General features: G+C 35.9%; 1 protein-coding gene across 1 annotated transcript in view; it reads left to right on the forward strand.

The window, feature by feature from the left end:
- LOC145672887 (uncharacterized) overlaps positions 1-19,880 on the forward strand; it is a 255,129-nt gene that overhangs the window by 154,824 nt on the left and 80,425 nt on the right. The window contains exons 2-3 of the mRNA XM_081742087.1: positions 10,110-12,414; positions 17,006-17,121. Coding sequence (XP_081598213.1) covers positions 10,110-12,414; positions 17,006-17,121 — 2,421 coding nt within the window. The remainder of the gene's footprint in view (positions 1-10,109; positions 12,415-17,005; positions 17,122-19,880) is intronic.

The raw sequence follows: 19,880 nt of genomic DNA on the forward strand, positions 1-19,880 counted from the left end.
CATATTAATGGTGACATACGGAATACTATTATGGTTTTCAACCATTAATCTATTATTTATTTTCTTATTGATTTAGTTCTTATTTCTTAGCACTCAGTGGCGACTCTTTAGGGAAGTAATATCCACAGACTACGGGAAGAAATCTTACCTAATATTTTAGGTTTCTTTCCTTCGCTTGTAGCGATAAAGCATTAATTTTTACTGTTGTGACTTCCCTCAAAAGTCACCACTGTTAGCACTACATCTAAATACCTAAAATTTATTCACTTTTTCTTATTATTGTTTACGACGTTTTCGTAAACATAGAAATAATTGCACTTACACTCTATGAAAAATTTAATTTTAACATTGTATTTCAAATACTCATATTTTAGAAGTGCCACTTTCGCACTTCTTGCGCTTCGCCACTGCTTTAATTCACATTTCCTTTCTTTGAATCTGTTACAGAACAAAAGGACATGATCGGAACGTTGACAAAAAGAAATTACAAAGAACACTTCACTTAATTTATTCTCAATACTCATTGGTACTTCCTTGTGAAGCTGCCTACATCCAACTACTCCTACATAAAAATCCCTCTCTTCCCAATGACTTACCTTTAACTGTTCTCACAATACAATAACACATTCACTTTTTCCTAAACAATGAGACATTATTAAGATGTCAAGATCCAATCGACTTCTTTTCCCTTCTCTGGATGGACATAATTATTCTCAAGTATTCACATCACATCACTTACGTTATCTGTAAAGATTTTCTGATAATTTTTTTCTTCTTTGCTGAACAAGAACAAGGCATATGGTTGTCCATTGACAGAGTACAAGCAAAGATACTTGAGAAATTTCTTCACATTCCCCCGAACACCTACTTGAGTTCATCTTTTCTATCACTCTCTACACAAAAGATTATGGCGATTTCTTTGTCAATGTTTATGTGAGAGGATTTAAAAGCAAACAGATATTATACAGGGTGACCCAAAAGTAGGTATACAGTATCGTTCTGATCAAGTTATTGCTTTTTATATCATTTCTTACTGTTATCCATCAGGTAGACTTAGTTTCTTTATTATTTGTTCTTAATGTATTTTTTACGTCTCTCTTATATCTTAAGCTCGGAACAGCCGAAGCAAATAAACCTATAAGCTAGAATGTTATACTTGATCAATACAGGGGTGTATACCTACTTTTGGGCCACCCTGTAGATCTTCACCAAAACTGAATACCTTTCCCATCAATATTTGTTTATCAATAATTTCGAAACGAATAAGATAACTTTTAATCAACAGAAGACATTATTCTTTGTAAGTAAAAACTGTCTTCAATGGATCCCTTATTAAACGGAAGTTTATCTTAAACAAGAATGTTCCATGGTCCCTGGAATGTAGGGGTGAAAATGTGGGTATAATTTTGGATTTGAAGGGCAAAAATGTTTGCTTAAAATTCGTTTGCTCAGGTTAGGTTAGCTTACGCTCCGTTACGTTAACTTAGTAATTACGTTCACTTAGTAGTTACATTTTAGTAACAACAACTCATTTCCCCTGTAAACGTTCTGTTTTTACCTGATTTTGGCTCCCAAAATCCAAAACTATCCCAAAGTGTGTTACATTTTCTCAATTGAACAGAAATTATTACGCGGACAACGAAAATCAAAATTTCAAGTTGAAGCCTTTTAACGGAAAATTTCAAGTTTCGGAATTAAGCGTTTAGAGGCATCCTGTAAAAGAACAGATAGGCCATATACACTACATTGTCTGCTAAAAGATCTTCGTTCGTTTGTTACCTTACGCATTTAGCTTATAGTCGACCTAATCCGTTCCGCCATGTAAGGCTCTAGATATATCGAGTGACTTTCTGAACGAAATGCAATTTTCATAGAGTTATTTTCAAATGCCAGTAACTCATTCTGTAATTCGTCTATAGACATGAAAAAAGAAGTATAATACTGTACAATGGATCAAACACAAAGGAGCCAAAAGTGATCCAAAAATACAGGGAAAGGCGGGAAAGGACGTAGCATCTTTTCTTTTTTGTTTTCTTGGCCTGAAGCAATAATCTCATCTGCAGAATATTTGAGAGAACTGTTTTTTTTTTTTTTTTTTTTTTTGTTCACTGTAAGATTTGCGTGCCTTAATTCGTGGCAAAATAAATACTGTAGCCCAGGGGTGAAAGTGGATCTGAAAAGGCGGGGGGACGGTAGGTAGCGGCATGACGCCACGCCGTTTCCCCTGCCTATTTTTGGCCATGGTAATTTTTTTTAGGAACTGCGGAGATGCCGTTCATATTTCTTCGAGGTTGGGGGACGGCGTACCCCGCGTTCTTCCAAACTTTTACTCCTGCTGTAATCGAACAAGGTACGTACAGCTTTTTACTTTATCTCAATATGTCTATTATATCCATGTACTTGTATTTTTTGAACATACTTTCGTTAACCGGAAACTCATGTTTAACGGATTTTTTTTTTTTTTTTTTTTTTGCAAATCTCATTCTATTCTATTAAAAACAAATTTTGTTGTACTTAAAATCGTCAATTCGCTTAGAAATTTTGGAAAAAAGAACAATTAGCGGAGAAGAATGGGTTTTTCTTGATGACTGTAGGATATGTTTATCCTATATTTGATAAAAGCATTAATTTGCTTTTATAATAAGTAAGTTTAAATACTTAGGTTTGATGAAATGAACAAGGAGAAAGCAGACTTTGGTATATGAACTTCGAGACCATTTTTTGCAAGGTAATACTGCACATTTAAAGTGTTCATATTACAAACCGGGAGAGCGCAATGGCCTAATATAACGGAGAAAAAGAGTCTTAAAGTCTCAAAGTTGTCAAGTAATGGCGTGGCAGAGTCAGTAGCATCTGTGACTCAAGTGCCATGGGTTCTGGGATCGATTCCTGCTGGAAATAACTTTTTTTTGCTTTAACCAATAAAGTAGTCATTTGTAACTACAAGTAAAATGTTAATTCACCATATGTTTCAGTGCACTATTACCTTACAAAAAATGGTCCCGAAGTTCATTTACCGAAGTCTGTTTTCTCCTTGTAAGTCATTTAGAAAGTACAAAGAGATTAATTAGATATTCACATTGCCATTCTGTGCTAAAATATAGAATCGATAGTCGTTCATCTGGTTTTTATACTTCCACCATAACTATAGCTGACGCTAAAGTCCCTATTTCGATTCCAGGCCATGTAAGTTTATGGTGAACAACATCGTGTCCGTAGGTTTTCTCGTGGTTTTCCCGTTTCTTCCACATTCTCATTTGCCCAATCTTTTATGTAATCATTCACTTTCATTAATCATCCATTTTCTTTTGTCTAAATACCCACTCGTTGATATTAAAACTAAAAGACTCCATTCCGTTTTTGATCAATTGATCGAAAAATCTTACATTTCTTATAGTATTTACTTGTACACAAGGTAATTTCAAAAATTACAGTGGATTAGGCAATCATATTGAAAATACACTACAAGACACAGTAAATAATACAACTATTTTATCAGGCCTTGTTTTTCATATTGTCAAACTAAACACAAAACACTGAGCAAGGCTGTGATAATATATAAAAAACACACAATCACATAACAGTTTCAACACAATAACTGTGTCTTCATCAGACTTCCACTCGTGCTGGCTATTTTGACTCCTTTTGGTACCAACTCCTAAGTTGCGAGAAAGACTGGAAGTCTGATGCAGACACAGTTGTTGTGTTGAAACTGTTATGTGATTGTGTGTTTTATATATTTTATCACATAGCCTTGCTCAGCGTATTGTGTTTAGTTTGACAACATAGAAACAAGGCCTGATGGAATAGTTATAGGAATTATATTTTTCTGATTTCGGATTAATACTGCATGTTTCTTGGGTGCTCCGAAAATATAAATTTGTTCGTTTTTCATAAATAAATGTTCCAGTAATAACCAGGCCCGCAACCAAAGGAAGCCTAGGGGGCCTGGCCCCCTAAACTTTTCGTGGCCCCTCCAGACCTTAACACAAACTGCTATTATTAATACAAAAATCACAATTTAGCTATTTGTAAGAGAATTTTTAATGACTTGGCCCCCCTAATATATTTATGACCCCTCAAACCTCTGTGGCTGGTTGAGGGCCTGGTAATAACTGTAGAATAAGATGATTTAGTTTTAGAAATTGGAGCGAGAAGATTCAGTATGGTGGTCCATACCTTTTATTTCCACGTAAAAGCAAGTCAAACAAATGGATTTCCTATAATTATTTTTCTTTCCTTATGAATAATTTATTGGCACATTTCCCTAATCTATGATTGTAACTTTCTCAATGTCAAAATTTATGTCTCAACTGCAAATATATATAGAAACCAAGGCAGATAGAAACATGAAACCCTTCATAACCTTCAAGGGATATACAAGACAACATTATGCTGATATGGAGAACCTTCCATGAGGTGCGCTCAAGGGGTTACGGGGGAGTAACTACAAAATTTTAAATAGCAACCCCCACCGTGTAGTATTTCGTTTGAAAGGTAATCACGTCTAGAGACCAATTTTGGAAACTACATGTTGCTAGCGTGTCCCTATCCAACATGGAAGCTATACATAAGTACGGTCGAAGTTCTCATCTCATGGGGGATTTTCCTTATCAGCATAATGTTGTCTTTTATGTCCCTTCAGGGTTACAAAAGGTTTCATGTTCTATCCACGGGCGTCTCTGGCGCGGGGGGGGGGGGGGAAGCGAGGAAGACGCGTGCCCCCAATATTTTGAAGTACAAAATATTCAATATTTTATTCTAATTTAATTTATTTACTAACGACAGAATATCATATAAATAATAATAATTATATTTATTTGGAATATAATATTTAGGCTATGAAACGATTGTAATCGAGTTCTTGATATACCTTAGGGGGTCCGTGAAGGTAAGCAGAAAGGTAACAAATGGAATCGAAGTTTTAAACAGATTGGGCTAGGTATTACCATTTAAATCACTTTCTTTGATGCCCCCCCCCCCCAATTTTACATACCAAAGACGCCAGTGCTTCTATCTGTCTTGGTTTCATCAGGAGACGGGCCTTAGTGTTATGCTTGAAACGTACTTCGACCGTACTTACGGATGGCCTCCATCTTGGATAGGAACATGCTAGCGACATGTAGTTTCCAAAACTGGTCTCTACACGTGATTACCTTTCAAATGAAATACCACACGGTGGGGGTTGCTATTTAAAATTCTGTAGTTATCCCCGTAACTCCCTTAAGCGCAGCTCATGGGAGTTCTCCATATCAGCATAATGTTGTCTATTATGCCCCTTGAAGGTTACAAAAGTTTCATGTTTTTATCTGCCTTGGTTTCTTCAGGAGACGGGTCTTAGTGTTATTCGTGGAACGCACTATATATAGTCTGTGCATGGTGAGTTAATCTTTTATATTCTGAAGCAGGACTCGCTTTTAGCATGTAAAAGTCCGTCCTACCCCTGAAAAAGCCTTGGAGTCCCCCAAGAAAAAACTTTCTGGCTGTATCACTTATTATTACATTATACTTACTCGTATAATGACAGAGACGTAACTGTTCTAATAACGTATAGTATTTAATGAATCATGTCATCATAGACATATGAGCGAAAACTTAATTATTACTTTTCTTTCACTTTAGAAATAGCAAAATTCTCACTTATCTGTTTCCGTTTGCGCATATGTAAAATACAACAGAAGCTCTAAATTTCATACATTTCTGCGAATAATAACAAAAGATTGTAAATTGTAAAAAGTACATTTTACATGTTGGATTTTCCTTCTTAATTACAATTTGCTTCCGTTGTGATTTCTCTTTCGTCTCATTATTAGTTACGAGACACCTGTCGAGTATTTGAGTAACAAATTTATATAATTAGACATACACTTCTATTTCCTTAATTTTATCTTAACCAACAGAAGTTACACCTGTTTGCGAAGTTTAGTGAACGTACAGTATATCTCAGTAATCAAAGCCTTTTTCTTTAGTCAACATTGTATAAGCTTGACTTGAACTCAGTACAAATGTGAAATATATTATAGTGTGTGAGGTTCCCGTGTTATCAGGGATAAAAGTGGATTTGAAAAGGTAGGGGGACGCATGACGTCGCATCGACCCCCCTGTATATATTTGCCCATTATAATTTTAGGAAGTGGAGGAACCTCATTATATTTTTGGAAGTGAAGGGAACGGCGTCCACCTATGTTCCCCCTCACTTTTACCCTTGCGTGTTATATGATATAAAATTTGAGGTTCAAACTTCGTTAAATTTCCCCCCCCCAAAAAAAACATCTATTTGTTATTTGGAAAAATATAATAGAACAAACTCGTTATTAAAACTAATTTGAAGCATAAGAATTAAGGTAAATGTGAGACAATTACCTACATTATAAATACAGTGTGTACTTGTAATAAAGAATTGCTAAATAAATATATCAATAAAGAACGATATTTTTTTTCACTAGACAATATTACTAGTCCCTTCATATTTATTTATTTCCTCTATCATGAATCTTAACCATTAAACAACATTCGCTGTAAGAATTATCTAAAGTAAAACCTTATTACTTCATTTTTAAGATCGATTTCTGGTGCGTAGCAATCTGATGAAAATTTAAGATTTTTTGTTCTTATTCATATTTGCTTTTTTGTTATTGTTGTTGTCCAGAACGTGACTTCATCTCATAGTGCTAGGTGAAATTCTTAGGAGTTGCAAATCTTTGCAATGTCCTACTAAGTTCTTTTGATAGTGAAAATATGGTGTTTTGAATTTAGTAGGAATCGATTTAAAAGAATAACTTTAGATGTAATAGAAAAAGAGGAAGAGAAACTAGTTGTGACATTGCCTGAGGGAATTGTATGATGAGGGATGTGGTGCTAGAGTGTATGAGTGTATATGCTAGAGTGTGAGATGAAGAATTTGCGGAAGACCGTGGAGCATGGCAACTTCTCAGTTGTGGCAAGTGACCTACCAATAATGGCAGAATATCTATGATAATGGTGATGAGATGAATAATGACACTCCCGATGCCGTTTAAGTCCAAATTCATTTCACATTGGTATCCTAACGGGGAAAGAAGTTCAAATATTTTCCAGAAACCTATTCTTCCTGTGCGAAAAAAGGGCATTTGAGACAGTGGAACCATAATGATTATTCCCGCTCAGCTTTACATTTACTACCGATAACGTAAGTTCAATAACAAAGAAACAAAAAAGGGGGAAAAACACCTTTCAATTAGATGTCCTTCAGAATACTTTTATTTTGATCTTTTAATGTAAGTAATTTAAGAATTTATTCGTGACAAGACTGTGCGTAGTTATATTGTTAAAACGACTGCTTTACAATGCAAGGTCGTCATAAGACATTCATTCAGTGATAGCTAATACGTAAAATCAGAGCTCTTGTATCTGGTCAGCCGGCGTCTTATTTGTAGGGACACGCCTTCACTTTCACCCTCGTTGAGTCAGTCACTGGCCGATTAAAAATGCTTCCACATTGCAACATTGCCCAAGGTAATGCCTTTTTAGTTTTATTATTACTACTACTCCGTCTAAAAAAAAAAAGTTACCGGTGTCTTGAACTAGTATGTGATGCGATACCATATGTTGTTTGTTGTCTGGTATACATTTCTCTTACGTGATCAACAAATGTTTTTTCCTGTATTATGTCTTCTAAATACTTTCAGACTCTACGATACGATTAGTCTAATGAAGTTGTATTGTCCTACTTTATCCAAGCCGTCTCATCAAGAGTTCGTTATGGTTTATTATAACTGCTTGGAAAACACGTAATGGTATTTCAGGAATGAAGGCAAATGAATGGGCGAGCATGGGGAAAAGTCCAACGCAAAATTACATATTTCTTATAATCTCTACGCGCAACCATCGAGATTTAATTACAATATTCTGAATGTTGACGCGGAGACTGGTGTAATGTGGAGAAATCAGAAAGGACAATTTCTTCCAACGTATTTTTGAATCTATAATTAGCGCAAACAACAATATACACGATGTTTGAAATTTATTTTTTCTTTTAGTAAACAGGACAGGAGGACATATTTATTTTCCGAAAGAATCTTTTACCTAGACATATCATAAAAACTACAAGAGTGAGAGAGAGAAAGAGAGAGAGAGAATAAAACAAGTATGTTTATCTTTCACCTACATATAATTTTATTGTACGAGGGTAACCCCAAAAGTAAAGTCTTGTTTTTCTTTTTTTAAAAGAATTCCAACAAAACGTTTATTTTTAATAATGTTTATAGGTACTTTTGTAGGCGCTGTGTGAATTTTAGTATGTCTATGTCACACCAGCTTTCAATCTTGAGTTTGAGGAAGCGTTGAACTTCATACTTCATCTTATCATCGTTGATGAAGTGCATTCCGGCCAAATAAATGTTCATTCAACTTAGGAAACGGACGCTAGTCACTAGTTTCCTGCCTCAACCTTCGGGACTGTTTCCTCGGAAAAGTAACGATTTCCTGCTCCTTTCTTTGTCGTGAGTTTCAGTACGACCTGCTACAATTTCCCTACACCACTATGGATTTTTTTTTTTTTTTTTTTTTTTTTTACATCCATGCACCACTTAAGATACACTTCCGTCAATTAAGGATGAATTCTAACTGGTTTAAAGCCATTTGGGTTCAAAAACCGAATAACTGTCCGATTTTCTCACTAGGCAATTGTGTCAAGAGAGATCAATTATTTCAAGGGTACACGGTGGCTATGTGGTCGATTCTTACCTTTGGCGCGTGGAGATCCTGGTTCGACCCCCGGCCAATAAAAGTTAGAAGTGGACAACATCGTGTCCGTGTGTTTTCTCAGGGTACTTACTTTCCTCCCACAGTTCCATACCACCAATTCTTCTATTATCATTCACTTGCTTTAGTCATCCGTCTTATTTAGCGTAACAAGCGTAATAGTGGAACGTTAAAGTGAAAGATTTCATTTTATTTCAAATTATTTCTATGACACCACCAATTATTTGACGATTTTTACTGTCGTTAATAAATGCCTACGATATTTTCAGATGCTTGTACCGCCTAAGCATTACGTATTTAATGTAATCTTTTCTTTCGTTTGATATTAAAAAATATCCTCCGGAATATTGATACTATTAATAATTGTGGCCAGATAATAGTAAACTTGTATCAAAATTGATATAAATTCACAAATGCTATCTTCGAACAATTCTTCTACCATATAAAACTTTATGCGCCCTATATAATATTATTATCATCGACACCAGTAATAGTAGTAGTAAAAATGAAAGTGAAATGATTTTTTTTTAATTTAATGTCCAAATTATGTCATTTAGGCTGACGGAGACAGATAATTAATTAAAGTAAGTAATTATGGAAGGATTAGTGGTACAAGAATGGCTGAGGGAACTCATAGACATAATTGTCCACCACAAACTCACACATTTGACAGAATCAGGAACCTCTTGCGACTGAGGTGAGCTGTGTGACTGAGCCTTCAATAATAAAAATAAAATAAAATAAAATAAAATAATAATAATAATAATAATAATGTCGGTTTATTGGTTACACTTGTTCATACCAATGTTGCTTTTCGTTTCGAAGCCAAGGTAAGATAATCTTTCCATGATAATAAAGGTCTTATGTCACAGGTGAGGTAAAGAAAAGATATTTACAGATGCGAAAAGTTAAACCTAATAACTCTTTTTTTTTTTTAAATAAAGCCGTAGGAAACTGTTTTTATCTGTCGTACGAGCAGAATATTTGTTGCGTATGATAGTGTGTCATATTTGTGTAATCTGTGTAATGAGGCCACAATCACTCAGTACATATAGCTGCACATATGGTATTCCTAATCCTTATTCAAAGTATCTTCCCCTTCGGTCCAGTTTCCTATACCCTTTTGAACCACAGAAAAAAAGAAATTTCATTCTGCCCGTAGTCTACTTGCTTAGTATTCAGTTTAGTTAAATGGCCCTTAGAAAGGACACAGACGCGACAGAACTTTTCTAGACTTAAGACAGAAACTCATTGAGTAATCATCTAGTGGGAAAATAAAACACTTGTACACACTACTAACAATTTCAATCTTGTAACGATGTCATTCATATTACTTTAGTAACAATTTGCATTTATTTTCGTTACAGTTTCCATTTCCACCGCAAGCACTGATTGACCCAAGAACTCAGAGAACGAGCAGGCAAGATCATCAACACCAGCTGCAACAGGCACAGACGCAGTTGAAAGCCAGACAACAGCGGAGTCAACAAGACCAAATTCGGCAGCGGCAGTTCCAGGAAGAGCTTCAGCGTCAATTTCAACAGCAGTTGCTTCAAAGGCAACAACTTCTCAAACAATTGGAATTAGAACTTGCAACACCAACAAGTGCCAATAGTGTCAGTTCAACTCCTCGAACAACAAACCAATCACCCCCGGTGTTTATATCTACCACCAAAGGACAACAACTGATTGAAATACCAGTTCGCAGCTTGCAAGCATTAGGGTCGAACACAGCTACCCAGTCAGTAACGAAAGCTCCTCCAATACCTTCCACTACTCCAGCCAGTTTCTTGCAGCAATTAACAAAAGGAGTTGTTCCTCCTGGTGCTGACATAGAAATAATTCGCCCCAGTGCTGATGGTGGCTTAGAAGTTAACCCTGATGGACTTCCACCTAGTCTTCCAAAGCAGGTTACGTTTGTGATTCTAGAGGAGCAACCGGACGGAAGCTACAAAGTACAAGGTGTTAGGGGTAGCAACAACGAACCACCACCGACAAATGAAGTAGATAATATTATCAAGAGACTGCAAGAAGGAAAAATCAAACTCCCACCCCCGTCATCGACAAAACCTCCCAGAGAGTTGCCTACACAAAGATTCCCAACAACCAATAGCATAACACCTTCACAATCAAGTACGGTACCTCAAACAGTATTTGCGTCAACCACTCCGAAACCAACTGCCTTCCCAACACAATCAACGCCAACTCAAACATCCATTCTACCGTCTACCAATTTTCCACCTTCGTTCTCCCCACCAGCATTCATTCGACCACAATATTCTTCTCCACGACCTCCAACACAATTTCCAGTATCCTCTTCTACTAATCCCAGACCCACTGTTCCTACATTTGCATCCAAACCACAATCTTCTCCAACAAATCTATTTCCAGATGCAAACACATCACCACAAAAATCTCCTACATCTCAATTTCCTCACCAACAATCACCTTCGCAAAACCCTTTCCTAAATTCACAATCACCTCAAGAAACCCAACATAGTCCTCAATTTCCAAATCAGAACTTCTTCTCGTCGCCTACCCCAACCTCTCCAACACAAACCACCTCAAATCCCTTCCCACAGCAAACAAATTTCAATCAAAACTCACAATTCCCTTCATCGCCTCAAAATACTAATTTATTTCCTCAATCTCCTTCAATTCCATCCACACAGCAATTTCCAACATCGCCATCATTTCCTCCACCATTTAGACCTTCACAACAATACCCAACAGCACCCGACAATTCTCTTGGAAATCAACTGACATCAGCACCCACTCAGAACCAGTTTCCAACATCCAATCAATTTCCAACTTCCAATCAATTTCCAACGCAAAACCAATTCCCAACACAAAATCAATTTCCAACATCTCCTAGTCAACAACAGACACAAACTAACCCACAACTAACGTCTTCACCAAACACAAACAATAATAGATTCCCAACATCACCGAATCAAATCACTGGAAATCAGTTTCCTACAAAACCTGTCCAGCCAGAACAGAATCAATTCCCTTCATCTCCATCGAACCAAATTTTTGGAAACCAATTCCCAACATCTCCAAGTAAAACTCAAACACCAACGCAATACCAAACTGCTCAACCGTCTCAAAGTATACCTGCTCAAGAATCAACATTGCCAAGTAGTCAACATCCATTAACAAATACAAATTTTGGTAACACTTTTCCATCACGTCCTAGTCAGAATACAGGAACACAATTTCCTTCAAGTTCATCGCAAAATCCATCAATACAGCCCGAAACCTCTCCCTTAGCAGCAAACACTAACAGTCGATTTCCACCCCCTCCACCTCCTCCTCCAAGTGTGAATCCTCAATCTCAATTTCCAGTACCAACAGCATCCTCAGCAGGTCCCAAGCGGCCTATTTCCTCAATTCCTCAATTCACTCAAAAGCCAGAGCCAACTTTCTCAACACCAAGCCAAAGAGAAAGAACTGATTCTTCTAGTCAAACAGAACCAACCACAAAACCACTTCCCCAGTTCCAACGGCCGAGACCAACGCTACCCACAGACGAAAGTCCTGTCAGTAGACCTTCAGACAAACTTCAAGAAAGTGCAAGTTCTCTGGTATCCATCTTAAGGAAAGAAGGTCTTCGATCTATGGCCAAATATTTAGAACAATCTGGACTCGACAAGATCTTGAACGATACAGGTAAGATATGCAGTATATTAAATATAATTTTGAATAAACTTCACTATTGTCTTCTTTTCGAAAGGGAATATTATTGAGTAACAGAGAGAAGAACAATTTACTACGTATTTCATGCGTTGATATATATATATATATATATATATATATATATATATATATATATATATATATATAGATATATATAGATATAGATATATAGATATATATATATATATATATATATATATATATATATATATATATATATATATATATATATATATATAGATATAGATATATAGATATATAGATAGATATAGATATATATATAGATATATATAATCTTTAGCATATTTAGTGTTACCGTTGCAGTTATATAGTGGTAAATATTTCTTGTTTTTATCCCAAATGGATCCTGATTTTCTTATTTTAGCGAAAATGAAAATGAAAATTTTAGTAACTAGCGGACTCCAGGACGTTACCTAAGTCAGCTAACACTAAGTCTGATCAGTACTTGACTAAGTGGCCGTTGAAAAAAAAAATCAGTGGTGGAAGTGTCGTATTCAACCAGCGTAAGGACAGTTGGAGAATAACTTAAATGATAGTAGTAGCAGATTCCGGTCAAAAACGCTAATTCTAACCACATGTTTTTCACGAATCCTCAGATTTAAAATCATCGACTGGTCGACTTAAAACTTTCGCGACTTCAAGCCGGAGAATGTATTTTTAAAAGTAACTTCTTTCTGTAGTTTTGAAAGAGCTAGCGCACTTTAAATCCTGATTATAATATAACATAGAATATGAATATTGCCTTTTGTTTCTAAATGCACTTCAATTTGTGCAAAGATAAGCTCAATCAAGCTCATATTAGATGTGTTATCTTTCAATAAATAAAGTGAAAGATTGATGGAAAACTTAGTCAAGTCCAAAAGTGCATATTTTGATACGAATGCAGTACATTTTTGAATACTACACATCAAAAATATCTAATGAAACTAGACGATAACTAGTTTTTTTTTACAAAGACAACTTCTGTCTTACTGAAATATTTTATGATATGTCGATGTCTCTGCAAAAATCAGACTAATTCAATGTCTTTGGAGCAAACACCATGAGCAAAAGATGTGTTTCCGCTTATATGAGTAATTATATGGATCGGTGATGGAATTAGACGATATGAGTTGGTATGGCGTACAGATAGTAAATTACGATGCCAAAATTCGCCATCAGCTGCAAAAGGTCATAAATAAGCTTTACCACATTGAAATATATCTAAGACAGGTTTATGCATACAAGCACACCGGTAGTAATTAATTTTCAATTCGATCAGTGTCGTAGCTAGCAAGAAATGCTAAAAAACAAAGTAACACAACACCATAACTTTGGACCTCTGCCTGGTATAATATATATTCCAAGGAATATTTTATAAGGGTCTGTTCCCTTAGCAGCGATACGTCAATTTCAATTTATTAAAATAACCGTGGTGTGTTTGCTATCTTCTTTGTGTTAGAAGTGTGAAATCTGTGAAAAGCATTCATGCACAAATTATTATTTTGTACCAAACCTCTAAAGGAAAAAAAAAAGGATTGTTTTCATTTGTGATAGTTATAGAACACGTAAATATAATGCATATGGTTAGCGTAGGCACCTTCGGCGTGGGAGATCCGGGTTCAATTCTTCATGAGAGTTCATGTGGTTCGGATTCTATGTTAAGAGGTAGGTTCATATTACATATACCGGTGGACAGGATCCCAAACTTCAAATTAACCAAATCATCTAAATATAATGGTAGATACATACAAAGACTTTTTAAATAAAAAAAAGACCTGTAAAATGATGATTTTGGACTCACCCGTTTTATTCTATGAACCTCTCAAACTTTTATGGACTTGGTGGGAAAGAATTGTATCGTACATAAAAGAAAGATTTTCTTTGAAATGTAATTTATATCAGTCAGCGTTCTCTCTCTCTCTCTCTCTCTCTGTGGAATGGGAGTTACAGTAGAGCAACCCTCTAACACTCATTTTACGATATGGATACATAGTATTTTAGGCTGTAATGAAAGTATTGTTCTTGATTTGTTTAAGTGTGTTGCAATTTACACCCATTTGGATTGAAGCATGTGTTGTTTAGAAGCTTTCTTAAGCGATAAAGAAGGAAACCTAAGAGGTTACGTAATAACTTTAAAACTCTTCATTTTGAATTGCACCTTAAAGAGTGGCTTGATGTGTTATTTAAATATTCGTATGTAGTATAGCACGATATCCCTTTATGTTTCTAAACATAAAAACGTATCTACTTTCTACTTTTAGTTTGCATAAATTAGTTCAATAAATTAAATTGATATCAGATTAAAACATAAATGATAAATATCGATATATTTAATTAAATTATTAATAAATATTTTATCTGTTAATGATCACGTAAAAATAAGGAGAATGTAACTAATTCTTTAAACATTCCCTCTCTTTAAATGTTCTAGGCAGGAGCACCACTCATGCTACTATAAATTTGGCTTCTGCTATCACTGATAGATCACAGCTGCAAATCTACACGTTTGCATTCATTACGTGCATACACTATGGCTTCATTTTAACATAAGAATTAACCGCATTGTTTTCCTTCTTTCTCTTCTTCCTTGTTTATCTTCTATTACATCTTCTCTCATATTCACTAAAGGACAATTTCTCCCTAAATAATGTCCTAACAGTTTTTATCTCTTTCAAATTGTCTTCAGTACTTTCTTTTTTAACTCCTGCAATTTTGGTTAATCTTCTTCATTAGTTTTTTCATTCCACTCAAAGTTTTTGTATTCTTCCTTATGCCCACATTTGGAATCCTTTCAGCCATTTTACATTGCCCTTTCGCAGTATTTACTTTTCTGCTCCATGTAGTATTTGGTCTAGGAATTAATTCGTGCGGGTGGACAAGAGATGGCGCAACGAACGGAGCGTCCCACAGTTCCGTGTATCCACACATGTGTTGCAAACTCCTGTCATCGCGTATCGTTCGTAGTATAGGGCAGTGGATTAAAGCGTCAACAACACCAGTTTGTAGTTAAGTGAACATGGCGTAATTTGTGCCTGATAAAGTGTTTTTGCGGGGTGTCCTGCTGCATTACTTTAACATGCAGAAAAGTGCGACTGAAAGTCATCGTATTTTGGTGGAAGTGTATGGTGACCATGCTCTAGCTGAGCGAACGTGTCAGAAGTGGTTTGCACGGTTTAGAAGTGGTGATTTCGGCTTGGCAGACCAAGAGCGAGCTGGACAGCCAAAAAAATTTCAAGACGAAGAATTGACAGCATTGCTCGAGCAGGATTCGTGTCAAACGCAGGAACAACTTGCAGCAGCATTAGGCGTTGATCAAACAACAGTCTCCAAACGCTTGAAAGCTATGGAAATGATTCAAAAGATGTCACATTGGGTTCCACATGAATTGAAAGACAGAGACGTTGAAAGACGAAAAACCATTTGCGAATTGCTGCTTCAACGACAGAGCAGAAAGGGGTTTCTGCATCGAATTATTACGGGTGATGAGAAGTGGATCCATTACGAGAACCCTAAACGAAAAAAGGCCTTTGTGAAACCAGGTGAACCAGGTCCATCACAACCAAAACGAGATATTCACTGTGCTAAGGTTATGCTGTGCATATGGTGGGATATGAAAGGTGTGGTGTACTATGAGCTGCTGCAACCGGGTGAAACTATGAATGCAGAACGTTATCGACGACAATTAATGCGTTTGAAGCAAGCTCTGGCCAGAACACGACCAGATGGGAGAACAGACATGATAAACTTATTGTTCAACATGATAACGTTCGCCCACATGTCGCAAAACCGGTCAAAACCTATTTAGAAAATGTCGGATGGGAAGTTTTACCCCACCCGCCGTATTCACCAGACGTTGCTCCTTCGGACTACTACTTGTTCGATTGCATGAACAACGATTTGGTTGGACAGCGGTTTACTTCTTCAGAAGATATCGAAACATGGGTCTCTGATTGGATCGCTTCCAAGGATGAGGACTTCTTTCGCCACGGAATCCGTACATTGCCTGACAGATGGGCGAAAGTGGTGGCTAGCGATGGACAATATTTTTCTTAAGGTATTTATGTATTTTGTGTTTGTACTACAGCTTCAATGTGTGCGTACCAACCGCACGAATTAATTCCTAGACCAAATACTATAATATAATTTACTTCGTTCTAAACAACTTAAATGTTATCTGAAAACTGTACACTTCTACGTAGATTTTTTTTTAAACTTTGGCACATTCATCGGTTCTATCTCGAAGTTTTTCCTTTCAGTACGTTAGTATTCTTCAAAGGCTAATTAGTCATAGCATATCTTCTTTCCTGTCGTGGCTAAAATGCAGTTTAGATTAGAAGTAATTTTTCGATTCTACGATTTATGTCTTTTAATGATAGGCAGTAGAATTAATCAATTATAAAACTCAACCTGAATATATGCTTTTAAAAGACAACATGTTAACAAAATTCATCCTTTCAATCTATTCTTCATTAAACGACCAAATCTTTAAAGTTATTTATTCTTGTAGGTGTAAGCAAACGTTCCATTGCATCACAATGAGAATTTTGATTCTTGTTTGCAGGTCCATACACAGTTTTCGCACCAACGGACGAAGCGTTCGAGAAACTGATGAAAATGTTAGGAGGATCCGACAGAGCTAATCAAAAATTCAGAGCCAATCCTAGGCTCCTTAGTGGTGTAAGTATTATTACTTTCATTGATTAGATATATTGATTTTACTACAAATATATTGAACAAAATTTATCATTTGGAATTTGTTGTAATACATTTTCTAGTAAACAAAATAATAATTAAAATAAATTTTAAGAGTTCAGTATGATGAATCAGTAATAATGTTAATGAGCACGTCATGGTAATTTGATCTAATTCAGAGCTTATTCAAAGTGGCAGGTGCTAGCTAGATCTTCAATAATTCAGTTTTAACACGACAAAGCTTTTATTATTATTATTATTATTAATTTTCAAAAAGATAATTTCAAGGATGTCCCATAATAAATCCCCTTCCTCCTTACACCAGACTAAAGATTATACATTTTCTTCGTTTTTGAAATTCAAATTAATAAGCTTTAAATGTATGTTACGTGGCTACACTGCTTTACGCTTCAGTTTTGTAGTTGCGGTTACACCAGCTCTTTGGTAATGAAATTTTGATATGGCGAATTACACTGTAGTTTATACGGGTTTTAAAATGTTTGTAATAATCTTATCGAGGAAATAGAATTCTATAATATAGTATTATCAGTAGAATAACAAAAATAACAACAGAACTGTAGTATTCTATACTAATAAATTGTGCAAACTTGCTTAGTAAGCATGTGGATCTTATTTACTTATTTATTTTGATCCACACCTTTGGTTCCCGAGTTATTTTTCACCAAAGTTGGGATTTAGATTTAATCAAATTTTCACAAAAATTCACTAATATGTTGAGAACATGAAACAATGGGGAATACAGGGAATAAATTTGTTAAATGATAAGTAAAAGGGTAATGTGTCCTTATAACAAAGATTTGCTAAATTCAATGAAGGACTACGTTTTCCTGCAATCGGGAAGCTAATTACTATTTATTAATATAACGAAAATGGAAGCCTATTTACTGTACACAAACTACTGCTTAGTCATGCAATTATTTAAGAAGAACGACGTGAAGTACGTTGTATATATGTTCAGCTTCCAGCTAGAGAGTTTTACACCTGATTTGATGTTTTAGTCCGTGCCGGCCAGATAATGATCAATTTACGGTTATCATTCGAATTTGAAACTTCGTTAGGTAAGTTATTCCTGTACTTAAACTATGTTAAACACAAACTTCAACTTATTGCTTGTCACAGGAGATACGGGTTCGTTTTCTGGCGGGAGATCCTATGGTTCGGATCCCCCCTTAAGCTGTAGGTATACCTTGTGTATCGTCGACTTTTATTGCAATTAGAGGTATACCAAGCAGGAACAGAAGAGTCTGCTTGCACCTAATCTCACCAAATAGAAAGGGTGAAGAAGCGGATGTTATTAATTCGCATATTTTTCGGATAAATACAAAGAATATCGTGTATTTTTTTTTTTTTTTTAAAGAAAAAAACTGGCCACATACTTATCTTTAAAAGGCTGAATTCTGAGAGCCAGTACTTCATTATTGTTTGAAATAGAGATCAAAGTACAAGACTTTTCAAGGAGAAGCGAGTGGTAATAGTGTTTTGAACAAGACTGCACTACTAAAGTTAAGTATTTCTAGATTCTGTACACTTTCTAGTTTCATTTGTCCTCGCAAACTTCTGACGAGTTTAAAACATATAAAACGATAATCATGCTTGTTGCGCTGTATCGTTGCGAAACATGGCCACTTACCCTGAGGGAGGAACACAGACTGAAAGTATTTGAGAATAAAATCCTGAGACGAATATTCGGACCTAAGAGGAAGGGGAACTGGGAAGGCTTTGTAACGAGGGACTGCATAATTTGTACCGTTTATCAGACATTGTTAGGGTCATAAAAGTTTAGGAGACTCAGGTGGGTAGGACATGTACAGTACCAGAATGGAAGAAGTAGAACACTTTCAAAATTTTAACTGGAAACCCAATCAGAAAAAGAACATTAGGAAGTTTTAGGGACAAATGAGAGGACACTATTAAGGTGGATCTTACACAAAATTGGAATACAAAGTAGAAACTGAATTCAGTTGGCTAAAGACAAGGATCAATGGAGAGTTTTTGCGAATGCAGCATTGAACCTTCGGTTTCCATAGGCCATAGAATTAATTAGTTTAACATTTTTTAACGTGAAAAGAAAATAATTAAACGAAATAATGAAGACCTCTATTAAGTTATATATGAATATGCCTTGCTTCCAACTCAAAGAAAAAGTGACCCCGCGTCGCGTAGTCCATAACGCACCCGCCTTCGGTGCGAGAGGTCCTGGGTTCGATTCCCGGTGGGTGCAATCCGTCGAAAAAGTGTAAAACGCTTTTTCAGGCCACCAGGCAAATGCCGGGATGGTACCTAACTTATCCCTTTCCCCGGATAGTGTGAGCGCCAAGGGACGTCATTCCTCAAAACGTGACGGGCTAAATGGCCTTAAATACCGAAAGCCCAGAAATCTAAATCCTAAATCAAAAACCAAACAAAATTGAGTAAGTTCGTGTGTATATTCAAAAGGAGATGAGTCTAAGAGTGAAATCCTTCCCTGGCAGCAACAAGTGTAGATACGCAACTCTATGCTACAGGAACAAGATATTCTATAACATTTGATACTCGAATTTAGTCTTGTAACGACTATGTAACAAATAACTGCTAAAGAAAGTTAAAAACTAACTTTTTCTTTTTTTTCGGCCTTAGAAAAACGAAGAAGAAAACTTTTATAAACATTTCCGTTTTTTTTTCCCGATCCTTTACGACACTAACACTTAAGCGCGGACCCCCCTTAGGCTTGAGGCCCAGTTCGA

This window comes from Thermobia domestica, chromosome 2, assembly GCF_964235325.1.
Source record: "Thermobia domestica chromosome 2, izTheDome1.hap1.1, whole genome shotgun sequence".
NCBI lineage: Eukaryota > Metazoa > Arthropoda > Insecta > Zygentoma > Lepismatidae > Thermobia > Thermobia domestica.